At 50.9% G+C, this 16,397-nt stretch overlaps 1 protein-coding gene across 1 annotated transcript in view; it reads left to right on the top strand.

Moving 5' to 3' along the window:
- Positions 1 to 226: 226 nt before the first annotated feature.
- NTSR1 (neurotensin receptor 1) overlaps positions 227 to 16,397 on the top strand; it is a 53,601-nt gene continuing 37,430 nt past the window's right edge. Inside the window, exon 1 of the mRNA XM_008011680.3 lies at positions 227 to 1,127. Coding sequence (XP_008009871.2) covers positions 414 to 1,127 — 714 coding nt within the window. The 5' untranslated portion in view covers positions 227 to 413. The remainder of the gene's footprint in view (positions 1,128 to 16,397) is intronic.

The following is a 16,397-nucleotide window of genomic DNA, read 5'->3' as shown; positions in this document are numbered from 1 at the left end:
GGGAGGGGAGCGCGCCGGGGCAGCCGTGCGTGCATTCCTCCCGGCGCCACAAGCTCGCCCCGCGCAGCCGGAGCCAGGCTGGGCGCTGTCCTCGGGAGCCTGGGGAACCGCGCGATTTGGAGATCGGAGGCACCCGGAACCCGTGGCAAGCGCCGAGCCCGGAGACAGCCCGAGGAACCGCGGAGTCTGGAGCCAGGAGCCCGGAGCTGGGAGTCCGGAGGAGCGCGGAGCCCGGAGCTCCGGGCGGCGCGTCTGGGTCTGGCGCTTCCCGGCTGGACGGCGCGCCCGCTGGTCCTCGCCACGCGCCCTCCTCTGGGCTCCCGTTCATCGGTCCCCGACTGAGACGTGCCCACTCCCGCCCGGACTTCCAGCACCGGAGGCGCCGGACAGAGCCGCGGACCCCAGCGCCCACCATGCGCCTCAACAGCTCCACGCCAGGAACCCCGGGCACGCCGGCCGCCGACCCCTTCCAGCGGGCGCAGGCAGGACTGGAGGCGGGGCTGCTAGCCCCGGGCTTTAGCAACGCTTCGGGCAACGCGTCGGAGCGCGTCCTGGCGGCACCCAGCAGCGAGCTGGACGTGAACACCGACATCTACTCCAAGGTGCTGGTGACCGCCGTGTACCTGGCGCTCTTCGTGGTGGGCACCGTGGGCAACACGGTGACGGCGTTCACGCTGGCGCGGAAGAAGTCGCTGCAGAGTCTGCAGAGCACGGTGCATTACCACCTGGGCAGCCTGGCGCTGTCCGACCTGCTCACCCTGCTGCTGGCCATGCCGGTGGAGCTGTACAACTTCATCTGGGTGCACCACCCCTGGGCCTTCGGCGACGCCGGCTGCCGCGGCTACTACTTCCTGCGCGACGCCTGCACCTACGCCACGGCCCTCAACGTGGCCAGCCTGAGTGTGGAGCGCTACCTGGCCATCTGCCACCCCTTCAAGGCCAAGACCCTCATGTCCCGAAGCCGCACCAAGAAGTTCATCAGCGCCATCTGGCTCGCCTCGGCCCTGCTGGCGGTGCCCATGCTGTTCACCATGGGCGAGCAGAACCGCAGCGCCGACGGCCAGCACCCCGGCGGCCTGGTGTGCACCCCCACCATCCACACCGCCACTGTCAAAGTCGTCATACAGGTAAGCCTCAGTAACCAGCCCCGGGGCTCCCCTCTCCTTCACCCCAAAAGCAACGCCAGTGGTGTGCCTTCTGGGTAGGGAGTGGGAGAGATGTCACAAAGACAGTCTACTCCTGTGAGGCTGCGAAGGCTGTTGGGGCAGCTTGGGTGCAGCTCCGGAGTTGTCAGGCTCAGCCCCTGTCTTCTCCCCTCCTGTTGAGGGGATGGAGCCCCTGCCTGTGACCTTCCTGGGGTTGGTGGCTGGGCCTCTGACGTCTGCAAATTCCTTAAGTTCTAATGGAAACATGTGCGCTGGCACCTGCGTCTCCAAAGGAAGAGGTCCCTTTCATCAGCTTCTCAAAAGGCTTTGTGCCCCCAACAGGTGATGTTCCTCTCCTCTGCAGAGAAGCCCCCAGACTGACTCTGCCAGTGCCTCCCAACTGCCTGCCCTGACCCAAACTGGGGAGTCAGAGCAGAACCTGATGCCATCTTGGGCCGGTTCCTAGTTTAGCCTCAGCTTTCCCATCTGTATGATGGGGTAGTCTTAGCATTGACCTCAGAAGGTAGAGCATTTGAGAGAGAATGTATGGGAAGTGTTTACATGGCCCCTGACATGTAGAAGCGCTCACAGGTACTGTTACTGCTGGATGGTGGGGACGATGTTTCTGCTGGGACGGTTGTGAAGCTCTGCGTGTGGTGGTGGTGTTGTGGTGAGGTGCATAAAACTGGAGCCGAGTGACCAAAGGCCCCCCAGGGGTCTGAGCAAAGCGCCGTAGGAATGCAGGTGGGAAGCCCCCTTGGGAATCAGTTTGGCTGAGGTTCGTGGCTGGAGGGGAGGACTGATCAAACCAAAGTCCCAAGCCGGAGGTTGGTGTCCAGGCAGGAAGTCAGGGCTGGTCGGGCACTTTGAATGGCATCTTGGACACGGGCAGCCTTCGAGGTGTGGGGTTTCTTCCATTTCTGGTGGGCTAAGGAAGCCAGAGGGTGAAGGATCCAGGCAAAGTCGCCCACCTCTGCCCAGCTAGAGGGGTTGGGGTGGCTGACTGTCCCCCTGGCTCCCGACACACCAGCATCGGTAGCCTCCCAGCTAAGCTTCTGTAGTTGCCTGGGCAGCTCTCATATGCCAGTGTGCCCAGTGGGGGTGGGGGCGGCAGTGCCGGGCAGGGCGTCACCTGGGCCCTAACTGACCCTCCACTGGCCACCACCCAGGTGGACTGGGGGGTGGGGGGTAGAACTGAGCTCCCAGTCTCCCCGGCTGCACGTAGAACTGGTGGCTACAGGTGTCTCCTCTCGGGGAGGCCCCTCCCACAGACACTGGTAGCAGGCAGTGAGTCAGGGCTGCTTTGCCTCTGCCACAAGAGTCCCTGCCCTCCCCAGAGGCAGAAGTAGGCACGGCCCGTGGGGTAAACGCAGTGATAAGTGACCTTTCGCTCCCTTTGAGGCTTCATCTGCTCTCCCCAAGCTCCTGCCTTTGATCGGCATTGGCCGGGGGAGTCTCTCCCCAGTCGGTGTGAAGAGGCCCCAGGGGCGACAGCCACTCAATCCTTCGGAAGGTGAGCAGTGGAGGGGTCAGTGCTGTCACTGCCCACCCGGGAGGTGTCCCCGCTCAGACCCCTGATCCTCCCGCTCCCCTGGCAAAAGGCCAGGAGCTCACCAGCCTCCGCAATCCTGGAAAACAAACAGCTGAAAAGCACAGGGGCGTGACGACAGCTCGGCTCCGCCCCCAAGAAAGCGTCCTCCCTGGCGTGCGTGGGTTCTCTGCTGGGTATTGGGATTGGGCACCTGTGGGACATCACTTTGCCTCCCAAAGCACCACCTGCCCAGCCTTGTTGCTTCGAGGCTGCGAGGTAGATTTGGCCAAGTCATGCTGCGGCCAGCCACAGGCACTCGTCCACTCACAGAGGCCAGTGACACTTCAACCCTGAGACAGCGGCCCCACGCCCTGCAGACGCCATGCTGGCCGAGCGTTGCTGAATGCCCCTGGCGTCCTCCACACCCTTGGTGAACATAGTTTCCACTTTTCTTTAAAGGGCTCAGCTGCGTGCCTGGGAGCGGCTGATTACAAGGGTGCTCCTCCATCCGATGCTGGCGGCCTGGGGCTTTCCAGGGCCCTGATGCCGGCTGCTCCGTGTGCTCGAAAAGAACATTCCTTGTAGGAGAGGCCTTGGCTTCCCCCGACCCCTGCTCTGCCATTTGCCATTTTACTAGAGGTTTCCCCAGAATTAGGCGGTTATGGCCCCCCCCCCGTGGGCTTCTGGGCCACTGGCAGATCTGGGTGAACATTCAGTTTTCAAACGATGATGTCTGAGGAGGGGCTGGATACCCTCAGCTAAGTGTCTCCCTCTCAGTGACCACGTTTGGAAGTGTTGGGGCAGTAGCCAATCAAATGGCCCCTCTTTCCAAAACAGGGGTCCTTTCCTGCCCCAAGGGCCTCTATGAAATTTTGGCTTGGGCACTTGCAAACAGAAATTGTGTTTAGAAATGAGGTGGTTTGGTGATAACACTTTGGAGTAACTTACAGTAATCCTCCCTGAAGCCAGCTGGGCATTTTCCTAGTGTGTAGCTGGGGCTGGCAGTCGATGGTGGAGTGGGCAGGGCTCTCAGGCCAGCAGACAGGACCTGGTACCCAGGACACTCCCAAAGGCCCCAGACCTGGCCCCAGTGCCAGCAGTGTGATTGGGAGGAGGCGCTGGGGGCTCAGGGACCTACGGGTGCTCCTGGGTTCTCCTGGACTGTCCTACCCCTCCTCTAGCCCACCCACACATGTGGCCCACACAGGCAGATGGCCCTTGCTTCTTGGATGGTCCCCCATGGCACAGGTCCAACCTCTAGCTTTGACCTCGGCTGTGACGAGGTCCAGGTGGCACAGGCTCTGTGTGGCAGGGCTCAGGGCTGATGGCCCAGATGGAGGGTCATCAGAGTCCCATGCTTATCCATCCGCGGTGTGTATACGGAACGTATGCACACGTGTGTGTCCAGGGACCCACGATGGCAGGGGCCTGGGACCTCAGGTATCTGATTCAAATCAGATGAGGTGGCTGCAGCCTTTGAAAGTTTTAGAGACCTGCCCCTGACCATGGCCCCACACGAAAGCAAACCGTCTCAGCCTCACAGGCACAAGTCCATTAGATCCTTCTGAGTGGCCGTGAGGACTCCTTTCATCACTGCCATTGTCTGCACCAAGCAAGTCCCGCTCCTGCAGGCTCAGCCTCCCTGCCTCCTCCTTTGTTTTCTCTGCAACCCTTCTTCATATTGAGTACAAACAGCGGTGCTCTTTGTTGGGTTAGATCCCAACTCAGAGGGCATGTGCTCCCTCCCAGGGGCAGACGGGGGCCTCGATTCATGCAGGAGGAGCTGGTCTCCTACAACCCCTGCTCCAGAGGCATCGAGGAACAGACAGAGCGCAGGTTGGCTTGGCCAACACCCCGGCTGTTCAGGGCTGGCAGAATTCCAGGAAAGGAGAGGCAGCTGAGACAGGGAAGGAGACGGGTTCCAGTGAAATCCGGCCATGGATTATTTCAGGGCTCCTGTCCCGTGCCCCAGGCTGTGCCCAGCAACCTCCACAGGGAACATCCTCATTCTTAGGAAGGATACAGAGGTGTTTAGAGTGTGGAGTCTGCAACTTATTCTCAAATCATTCAGGAAAAAAGGTGTGGCCAAATGGAAGGAGAGCAAGCAGACAGTGAATCAAGGGAGGAGACCACTCGCGGGCCACGAGGCACTGGGCTGCAGACCTGCCACGGGCAGCCGAGCGTCCTGGGTATTCCTGCAACTGTACAGCAGTGGGAACTTTTTCTAGTTAGAAAGTTGCAGAAGGGGCCGGACGCAGTGGCTCACACCTGTCATCCCAGCACTTTGGGAGGCTGAGGTGGGTGGATCACCTGAGGTTAGGAGTTCAAGACTAGCCTGGCCAACATGGGGGAACCCGATCTCTGCTAAAAATACAAAAATTAGCCGGGCATGGTGAAGGATGCCTGTAATCCCAGCTCCTTGGGAGGCTGAGTCATGAGAATCACTTGAGCTTGGGAGGCAGAGGTTGCAGTGAGCCAAGATTACACCACCACACTCTAGCCTGGACGACAAGAGGGAAAATCAGTCTCAAAAAAAAAAGTTACAGAAGAACTTGTTCTTCAAGGGGTCCTTAGAACAGCCTGCCCCACTCTGACCTCCCCTGGGGACAGGAAGGGGACCCATGCCATGCAGCTCTGGGCGGCTCTGGCTCCGGCTGTGGCGGCCACAGTGTCATCACCTGCAGCGCAGGGCTTCGAGTGCTGTTGGTGTGAGGCCAAGAGTCACATACTGCCTCCAGTCTGAAAAGCCCATGACCCTTTAGAGGAAAGGAGTGGAGCATTTTTCCTGCCTTTTCTCTTCAAACGGTACTTTAGAATAACCCAAGAGTAGGTAAAGGGCAGCGTCTCAGCGCAGAAATGTTCACCAATAAGTGAAGAAGGAGCAGGAGTGTCAGAATCCCACTCACCAGGTGCAAATCCTGATCAAACAATGGATGCAGGCGTGGATTCTTGGCAGCTGCCGGTGTCACGAAGGGGAGAGAGTTAGATGTGAGGTGAGCCCTGGTGTGCACACAGCCCCATGGCATCCTTGGAGCAAAGCCATTGAATCTGAATCTGATGGAGCCCCTGATGCCACTGCCAACACACAGGACACACCAGGGACAGAAGAACAGGGACAAATGCACCATTAGGATGCAACCAGCAAAACCCAGACCACAAGAAACACCTCCAGACAAACAACTCATTCTGTCCTACAAATAAACAGTGAGGGAATCGGAGACGGTGGCCTGGATTCTTAGCAAAGACTCGGACAAGTCAACCTGTTGCAGAATGCCGGCACCAAAGTCGATCATTCTTCATGCCAAGAAACAGTGAAAAAAGCCTGGGTAGTTGAATAGCTACAAATTCTTGTCCAGAGCTGTTATGGATATGGCTTTCAAAATGGTCCTGATCTCTTAGAGGCACATATGGAAGTGTTTACAGACAAAATGATAGAATGTCTCAGATTTACTGGAGCATGGTCTGGAGGAAGGGGCTGTAGGATGGCAACAGAGGAGACAAGATTGGTCTTAAGTCTATAATCGTGGAAAGTGGGTGTTGATGACATTTTTGGTGTATGTTTGAAAAATTTAGTAATTACAAGTTTTCAAAAGGTTAAAGTGCTATATGTTGGAAATAAAGAATTTGGCAAGTGAAATCAGACGTTCAGACAGTGACTCTGAGGCCATGGGGGGTGAGAGGACAGGACAGGGAGGCGACCTTGGCCTTGTTCCAGGCACCAGACCTGCCTGTTGGAGCCAGGTGGGAGACAGCAGGGAGAGGACCTGCAGACATGCAGGTCCACGTCTGTACCTTGTAACCCCTTTTCCCGGATTAAGCGGAGGGCAGAGCCACCTGTGCACATCACGTGGCTGGAGAGACAGGGCCTGGAGGTGCTCTCAGCAGGGGAAGCCTAGTCTGACCCTGTGGTGCTCCCCATGGGGACAACGGTCAGGCTTTTGAGTGAGATGGGCAAGGGTGGGAGCATGAGGGGCCCAGAGCTGGCCATGGCTGGCTCTGACTGGGCCTGGAGTCCTCAAGAGTGACTTGGCCCAGAGTGGTTCAGGCTCACCTGTTCACGGCTCTGCACTGGGACCCAGGATCAGCTCTCCCAGGCTGTCCTACACTTGGACTGACAGTATTCTGAGGACATTCAACTCCAAGGATAAGCGGGGTCATGGGGCTGTGCCTGCAGTTCTGTGGGTACTGAGGGCAGCAAGGGGGTATGGCCACCCTGTGCTTGCCAAGAACCACTACAAGCCACCCCACAGGCGAGGCAGGGCCTCGGGCAGCAGCCCAGGGATCTCCAGGTCTGTTCTCAGGGGCACCAGGGCTCCCAGCTGGTAGCATCTGATGATGGGCAGAGAGGGCCCTGGGCTGAGCAGGGCCCGAGAGGGCATCCGGCCTGTGCACAAACCAGAGGCTGCCTTTGTTTTTCTCAATCACAGAAATAAATTCCCAAGTGGTGATCTAGTAGTTTGTATTAAGAGAAGAAAAAAAGCTTTTCTTTATTTTTGAATCATGGTGAAACACACACCACTGAAAACGTGCTGTTGTGCCCTCTGTGAGGGTGCAGTTGAGCAGCATGAAGCACGTTCACATTGCTATGCAACCGTCCCCGCCGTCCACCTCCAGAACCTTCTCTCTCCCCAGACTGAAACTCTGTCCCCATTAAAGCCTGACCCCAGCGCCTAGTGACCTCTTTGCTGCTTTCTGGCTCGGTGAGGTGGGCGACTCAGGCTGGCAGAATCTCAGGCCTCCCCTGGGTCTTCTTTAAAATGCCGGTTCAAGAAGGCGTGCTTTATGCTGAAAGACACCGGACTCCGAGGCCCCGGTGATTCCAAGCACTTGAGGTTCTGGAAAAGGCTGAGCCGTTGGGACAGGAGGAAGGTCAGAGGAGGGGTGGGGTGGCCATGGGGGCTCTGGGAACTCTGGGGTGATGGAAATGTTCTATATCTTGGTTGTGGTTCAAAGCTCGTGGTTTCAGCGCGTGTCAGTCCTGCCCCCGTGAGTCTGTGTTGGTTGCGGTTCAAAGCTCATGGAGCTGTAGGCTGAGGGGTGGATTTCAGCGTGTGTTAGTCCTGCCTCCGTGAGTCTGTGAAAAACAACAGCAGCAGAGAGTGGCCGAGCTGCCGTCCGCTCAAGGCTGTTTCGGGTGGCCAGGTCCTCCCTCCTGCCGGCCTGTGTGCACTCAAGATCCTCCTCCTCTGCACGGCCACGAAGGGCTTTGGGGACACGAGCCCCCCACCGCACAGCCCCTCGAGCCCTGACCAGGCTGCTGCCTGCACAATGCTAGCTCTGCAAGGCGGGCACAGAGGGGAATAGAGATCCTGGTTCTTGGCACTTGGGGGGATGGTGTTCCTGAGGTCACAGCCATGGGGTCTGCCTGCCCCAGAGACCCCCCACTGTTCCCCAGCTACACCCTGGAGTTTGACCTTGCCACCGCCAGTGAAGGTGCAGTCGCTGAGGGGCTGGCTCCATCCACGTGGCATCCCAAGGGGAATGCACAACTCCAGAGGGGGACCACCAGGCTCCGCAGCGTCAGTGAAGAAACTGAGGCCCAGAGAGGGGCAAGGCACCTGCCCCACCCCCATGCCCACTGCTCTTCCCAAAAGCATCACCAGTGGGGCACCACCCACTCCAGGAGGCCAAGGAGACAGCCCTGGGTCTGGAGTGCCACGTGGACCTGGTACAGGTTGGAGAGGGGAGGTGCCCAGCGTGCTGACCCACCCGAAGCCACCCGCGCCTGCTTTGGGACTTTACATCCCTGTGCACCTGTGGGGGCTGCGTCCTGCATACCCAGGGCTGGCTCCTGAAGGCAGGCAGGGGAGCAAGAAGGAGATCAGGGGAATGCTTCCCGAGAATCGGTGGTTTTGGGTTGTGCCCAGTGGCTTGGAATGGCTGACTTGCTAGAACCCAGGTTCAAATCCCAGCTTCATCGCTGGCCAGCAGCATGACTCTGAGCAAGAGGTATGACCATCTGTGCCTCTGTTTCCCCTTCAGCCCACTGGAGGTAGCGACTGCCCTGCGGTCTCATGAATTAATGACATAAAACGCTAGAGACTATGCCTAGGGCGGAAGAAGGACTCAATTACCCACGCGTACGATTTGTGTTCTCCCCTGAACAGCAGCAGAAATGCAGCAGCATTTGGGAGGGCCGGGAGCCTCCCCAGGCAGGAGGAATTCTCTTCTGAGCATCTGGGCTAACATCTTTCCTTCCTTCCTTCATTCACTCATCATTCATTCACTGAGCACCTACTACAAGCCAGGATGGGTGTATAGCGGCCCAAAACAATTGGCAAAAAGTTCTGGCCCCCTGAACTCGTGTCCCACCAGAGAAGATAGAAAATAAGCAAAATAAATAGGCATGAAACATGACTGGCAGGGAGTAACGAGAGCTGCAGAGAAAAACCACATGGGGGGAGCGCGGGGGTGCAGGCAGGTCAGGAAGGCCTCATGCAGACCCTGCAGGAGCACTCTGGTGGGCGTCGGGGAAGATGCCAGGTAGGGGAACAGCAGGTGCAAAGACCCCGGGGCAGGCACGTGCTGAGTGTGCCGGAGGAACAGTGCTTGCCTGGCTGGGGTGGCCAGAGCAGAGTGAGCAGAGAGCCGTGTGAGAAGCCACCGGCAGATCCCGCCGGGCCTCATAGGCCTCGCTGCAGCTTTTATTCTAGAAGAAGTGAGTGGGCGTGGGAGATTCTGGGCAGAACCACTACACAACTTACATGTTAAAGGGACAGCTCTGAGTGCTTTGTTGAGAGTGCATTTAGGGGTCAGGAGAGGGGTTGGGAAGCTGCTGCCGATGTCTTGGGAGTGACCAAGGTGACCTAGGCCAGGGTGGGGGTGGAGAAGGTGGTGGAGAGGGGTAGGATACTAGATACGTGCTTTTCTTTGTTCCTACTTCATTTTTCGACTGACGTGCAATAAGATTCCCTTTTGTGCTTGTTCGAACCTATGAGCTTCGATAAACGCAGCCTTGTATCCCCACTTCAGAAGACAGACCAGCCCCAGCCCCCAAACCCTGTGGCCCACCCACCCCGATGCCAGCCCCTCCACCCACTGGTCTGCTCTCCTTCCCCACAGCTTTGCCTTTTCTGGGATGTCGCGTGAGTGGAGTCAGCTGGGCTGTGGCCTCTCGAGCAGGCCTTCTTCCTTCACTCCATCCCCTGAGCTGTTGCCTGCATCCACTAGACGTTCCTTTTTACTGTGGAGTCAGATCCATTGTGTGGATAGACCACGTTTTGTTGATGCATTTGCCCACCGAAAGACTTTTGGGTTGTTTCTAGGCTTGGGCGATTATGAATAAAGTAGCTACAAATATTCACATATGATGAATTTTGTGTGAATATACATTTTCATTTCTCATGAGTAAATACATTGGTTTCAGATTGCTGGGTCATACAGAAAGTGTATGTTTGCCAGCATTTCCAAAGCGATGCGCTGTTTTGAACGTCCCTAACCCACAAGAAAGCACCGGTCACTCGGCATCCTGGCCGGCTCTTGGTCTTGCCTCACTGCTCTGGCTGTGACTTCCAGTATGATGGTGAATAGGAGTGATGAGAGTAGACATCCTTGCCTTGCTTCCAATCTTTTTTTTTTCTTCTGAATCAGAATCTTACTCTCTCACCCAGGCTGGAGTGCAATGGTGCAATCTCAGCTCACTGCAACCTCCACCTCCCGGGCACAAGCAATTCTCCTGCCTCAGCCTCCCGAGTAGTTGGGATTACAGGCACATGCCACTACACCCAGGTAATTTTTTGTATTTTTTATGGACATGGGGGTCTCACCATGTTGCCCAGGCTGGTCTCAAACCTCTGGACTCAAGAGATCTTCCTGCCTCGGTCTCCCAAAGCGTTAGGATTACAGGTGTGAGCCACCACACCCACCCTGCTCCCAATCTTAGGGGTAAAGTTTTCAGTCTTTCTCATTAAGTGTGAAGTTTTTACTTTTTAGCTTTTTTGTCAGTTTATCTGTTTTGTTTTGTTTCATTTTCATTTACCCATTCTAATAGGTGTGTATCTTGTTGTGGTTTTAATTTGCATTTCTTTAGTGACTAATGATGTTAAGCATCTTTTCTTGTGTTTCAGCGACATTTACATATCTTCTTTGGTAAAATGCCTGTTCTAATTGTTTGCTATTTAAGAAATTGGGTTGTTTTCATATGGTTCCGTTTTGAGAGTTTTAAAAATACATTCTGCATATGAGACCTTTATCAGATATGTGATTTGCAAATATTTTCTCCCATGTAGCTTTTATTTGCATTTGCCTAACATTGTATTTCACACGGCAAAGAGGTGCAATTTTGATAAAGTCCAACATATCACAAATTTTGTGGATCACTCTTTTGGTATGGTGTCTAAGAATTCAACGCCTACCCCAAGGCCACAAGGATTTTCTTCTGTATTATCTTCTAGAAGTTTTATAGTTTTATATTTATGTTTATCAGCTATTTTGAGTTCGTTTTTCTGTAAGGTGTGAGGTATAGGTCCTCTTTTCTATAAGGTGTGAGGTATAGGTCCTCTTTTCTATAAGGTGTGAGGTATAGGTCCTCTTTTCAATAAGGGGTGAGGTATAGGTCCTCTTTTGCATATGAATATGCAAATGTGCCAGCATCCGATAACATGATGACAGCTTTCTCCATGGAAGCTTCTTTGTGCCTTGGTTAAGATAAGTAAGCTGACCACATCTGTGGGGTCAACATCTACTTTCTCTTTATTATTATTATTTTTTTTTTGAGACTGAGTCAGGCTTTATTGCCCAGGCTGGAATGCAGTGGTATGATCTCACCTCACTGCAACCTCTGCCTCCTGGGTTCAAGCTATTCTAGTGCCTCAGCCTTATGAGTAGCTGGCATTACAGGCAGGTGCCACCACACCCAGCTAATTTTTTATTTTTAGTAGAGATGGGGTTTTACCATGTTGGCCAGGCTGGTCTCAAACTCCTGACCTTAAGTGATCTGCCCCTAGGCCTCCCAAAGTGCTAGGATGACAGGCATGAGCCACCATGCCCAGCCTATACCCACTTTCATCTGTTCTTTTAATCTGTGTATCCCTAGCATCTCGATCCTACACTCTCTTGATTACCTTAGCTTTACACTAAGTCTTTCAGGTAGCATGAGTCGTCCAACTTTGTTCTTTTTCAGAATTGTTTTGGTTATTCCAGTTCCTTCACTTTCTATGGAAATTTTAGAATCAGCTTGTTAATAGCTGCGAAAAAAAGTCTGCTGGGATTTTGTTAATGTGTAGTGGAGATTTGGCATCCTAACCTTGAGACTTTCAATGCATGAATACAGCACATCTCTCCATTTATTCAGGTCTTCTTTGTTTTATTTCGTCAGTGGTAGTTTCCAGCAAGTAGATCCTACTCATTGCTTTTAGATTTATACCTAAATATTCATGGTTTTGGTGCTATTGCACATAGTACCTTTTTTGAAATTTACTCTTTTCAATTTTTCATGGCTACTACATATAAATATAATTAGTTTTATATGTTGACCTTATATTTGCATCCATGACAAACACACTTATTAATTCTAACAGTTTTTTGTAGGATCCTTGGGATTTTCCATGTAGGCAGTCATGCTGTCTGTGAATAAAGAAAATTTTATTTTATCCTTTCTAATCTGTATATGTTTATTTCCTTTTGCTGCCTTATTATGACTATTACGACTGGCTATGACTTCCAGTATGATGGTGAATAGGAGTGGTGAAAATTGACATCTTTGCCTTCTTCCTGATCTTAGGCAGAAAGTTTGTAGTCTTTTTAATTGAGTATGAAGTTTTTTCGTTTATTTAAGCTTTTGGGAGAGCTCTTTATAAAGTTAGGAAAGTTTCCTTGTATTCCTAGTGTGCTGAGAGATTTTTTTCTTAATCGTGAATGAATAAATTTTGTGCAATGATTTTTCTGTCTCATCGTGCGGTAAGATCCTGTGGATTTTCTCCATTAGTCAGTGAATGTGGCAAATTATATTGATTACTTTCCAGTTGTGATAAAATGTACATCACATAAAATTTACCACTTTAGTCAATTTAAGTGCATAGTTCTGTGGCACTAAGTACATTGTCACGTGTCCATCCCCACCCTCCCTCTCAGTACATTGTCTTGCGACCTTCTCCACCCTCCCTTTCCAGAGCGCTTTTCATCTTTCCAAACTGAAGCTCTGCACCTGTTAAACACTAACTCCCCATTTCCTCCTCCCCCAGCCCCTGGCAACCACCATTCTACTTTTTTTCTCTATGAATTTGACCACTCCAGGTGCCTAATATAAGTGGAAAACCTTGGTTAATTTTTGAATGATGAACCAGCCTCACATTCCTGGGACAGACCTCATTTGGTCGTGTATTAGCTGGTTTTGACTTGCTAGTATTTTGCTGAGGATTTTTGCTTATGAGAGGATCTATGCTTATGAGAAATATTGGTCTGTAACTTTATTTTCCTGGGTTATCTTCATCTGGTTTTCTGGCCTCATAACATGAGCTGGGAAGTTCTTGTTCCTTTTACATTTTCTCTCAGAGGTTGTGTAGAATTGGCATGATTTCCTCTTTAAAGCTTTGGTAGATTCTCCAGCAAAACCATCTGGGCCTGGAGTTTTGTAGGAAGGTTTTTATAAATTCAATTCTTCTCAAAGAGACCTGGTGTAGTGGTTCATGCCTGTAATTCCAGCACTGTGGGAGGCCAAGGAGGGTGGATCACCTGAGGTCAGGAGTTTGAGACCAGCCTGACCAACAGGGTGAAATCCCATCTCTACTAAAAATACAAAACTTAGCCAGGTGTGGTGGTGGGCGCCTGTAGTCCTGGCAACTCAGGAGGCTGAGGCAGGAGAATCATTTTAACTCGGAAGGCAGAGGTTGCAGTGAGCCGAGATCACACCAGTGCACACCAGCCTGGGTGACAGAGCGAGACTCTATCTCAAAAAACAAATTATTTTAAAAGATAAAGGAATATTCAGGTTATATATTTCTCGATGAGTAAGTGTTAGTAATCTGTATCTTTTGAGGAATTGATTCATATAATCTATTTTGTCAAATTTTAGAGCATAGATTTATTTGTGGTATTCTCTCATCATCCTTTTAATGTCTGTGGGGTCTGTAATATTGGTAATCTGTGACTTCTGTCTTTTCTCCTTGGTCAATACGGCTAGGATTTTATTAACATTATTGTTCTTTTTCAATAATGAGCTTTTGGTTTTGTTTATTTTTTTTCTATTGTCTTTTAGCTTTCAATTTTATTTATTTATATTTCATTTCCTTTTTCTGCTTGCTTTGGATTTAATTTGCTCTTCTTTTCCTAGATTTCCTAAGGTAGGAGCTTAGATTATTGATTTAAGATCTTTATTCTTTTCTAACATAAATGTGAAATGCTATAAATGTCCTCCTAGTTAGTGCTTTCATGGTATCTCAAAATTTTTGAACATTGTTTTCTAATTTAGATCAAAATATTTTTATATCTCTTGAGACTCCCTCTTTAACCTTTGAGTTACTTAGAAGAGTGTTGTTTAGTTTCCAAATGTTTGGGATTTTCCAGATATTATTTTGTTATCCATTTCTAATCTAACCCTATTATGTTTAGAGAACAAACTTGCATGACTTAAATTCTTAAATTTGCGAATGCTTGTTTCATGGTTTAGGATAGTGGTCTATGCTGGTGAATGTCACATGCACACTTGAGCAGAATGTGTTGTGCTACTATTGCTGGGTATATTATTCTATGAAGGTCAATTTGTTTGATAGTGTCATAGTATTTAATTCTACAATTTTTATTGGTTCTTTTAATATAGTTTCTTTTTCTCTTTTAAGAACTTTCATTTTTCCATTTATTTCAAGAGAGTTACTTTTACATCAAGGAGCATGGTTATAATGCCTGCTTTAAAGTCTTTGTCTGGTAAATCCATCCTCTGGGTCATCTTGAGGGCGGCATTTATTGATTATCTTTTCCTTGAGAGTTAGTCCCATTTCCATGGTTCTTTTTCTGTTAAGTAATTTTGAATTAATTCCTGAACATTTTGAATTTTGTTGTGGTTGTTTGGGTTATGTTAAAATCCCCTGGAGAGGCAGTCATCTTGGTCAGAGCTGCCGCTTTTGTCTCACCGTCTGTCCGTAGTGGTTCTGATGTCAGGCCTGTTTTTGGGTCTTTTGCTGTTCAACCATTCCACATGCAAGCACCATTCAGGGGCAAGCTTAGATCTTGGAGATGGTTTACATCATAGCAGTTTTCAAGCCCTTGACTATAATTGTTTAGCTATGTTCCTTATATATGGTAACTCCAGGACTTGTATTGACTCATACACAGAACTGGGGGATCCCCTTGTTCAGCTCTCGCCTCTCTGAGATTTCCTCTCACACTCTCTAGTTTCCAGGGATCCTTTACTTAGTCCTCCAGCCAGGAAGCCAGAGTATTCCATGTTATATCCTCTGCTGACTTCTTTAGATCCACCTCTCTGTATTTGCTCTTGGAATGGTTGCTCTGGAACACCAGTGCTCCTCTGAGTGGACTGTGAGTGGTCAGAGTCTGATCAGATTCATATTATGCTGATTTATACCTGACACTTCTTGCTTCTCACTTCCGCCTTGAGGTCTGTTTCAATGGACTCATTTTCTTCTTGTCAGTGGGTCACATTTTCCTTTCTTTGCATATCTAGTCATTTTCAATCTGTACTAGACCTTGTAGATGACACATTAAAGAGACTGGATTGTGTTATGTTCCTTCGGAGAGCGTTGATGCTTATTTTAGCAGGCAGTTCAGTGGCAGACTCGTCATCTTGAACTTGTATTGGCTTGGTTTCATGCTTTGTTGAGTAAACAACTACGGAAAGCACAAGGCATTTTCCAATTCCTTCTCACTTGGAAGAACTCAGCGTGTACCTTCAGCCTCCTCTGTGGATTCTGTCTTGGCTGGGGTGGCTTTGGAGGCCTCGCTCTGGGGCTTCTCCATCCTCCTGTGCCATGGGCTTCCTGGCATCTCTGTTGGCTGCTCCATGTGTTAATGAGACTTCTTCCCTCTAGCTCTGCCAGGATACCAGCTGCCCTCCAATAAGCCTTTCATGGCCTTGTTCTGTACACACTGGGCCAGCACAGATCCCATAGGAAAGCCAGCGGAGGCTTCTGAGGATCGTCACCATGCAGTCCCCCTCTGTAGCACCTGGCTCTGCAGATGCAGCCACGGCCGCAGCCCCTGTCTCTGATCTCTGCCTTCTTGGTTCAGATAATAATGTTCTGCCTGGACCTCAGCTCTTATGTCTCCATCAGGAAACTGTCCCCAAACAGAGGCGTGGTGATGACGGGCTCACCTTGCAAGTATCCCTGCCCTCAGGGGCCACAGTCCTGAGGTTTGTCCAGGGTCTAAAAACAATTGCCTGATACATCGTGTACAATTTTATGGCTGTTTATGGCAGGAGAGTTAGTCCAGTACCCCTGGTGAAAGTCATCCGTAGATTTTAAACACTGCCTACTTTCCAAAAGATCTGGGGCAGCTTATGATAAAAGGCTCGGGCTCGAAGGAATTATTAAAACAATGTTGTAAAAGAACACAGAACAAAGAAATAGAGTTATCCAAGAAACATGAGGCTGAGGACAGCCACCGTGTTTGAGTAAATCTTACACTGAAGCTTATGAAAAAGAGGAACATTATTTGGACTTAAGCATTTTTAGCCTGTTGTCTGTGAAAAGGTGAACTTACTGTAAATTTCAGTAACTCTCCTTTGACATATTTAAAGGCTAAGAGAATTCTTTCAAGAGCCTTGTTTT

The sequence above is a fragment of the Chlorocebus sabaeus genome, chromosome 2 (genome assembly GCF_047675955.1).
Source record: "Chlorocebus sabaeus isolate Y175 chromosome 2, mChlSab1.0.hap1, whole genome shotgun sequence".
Classification (NCBI taxonomy): domain Eukaryota; kingdom Metazoa; phylum Chordata; class Mammalia; order Primates; family Cercopithecidae; genus Chlorocebus; species Chlorocebus sabaeus.
Note: the sequence above shows the minus strand (reverse complement) of the source record. Positions and strands in the feature narration are given on the sequence as shown.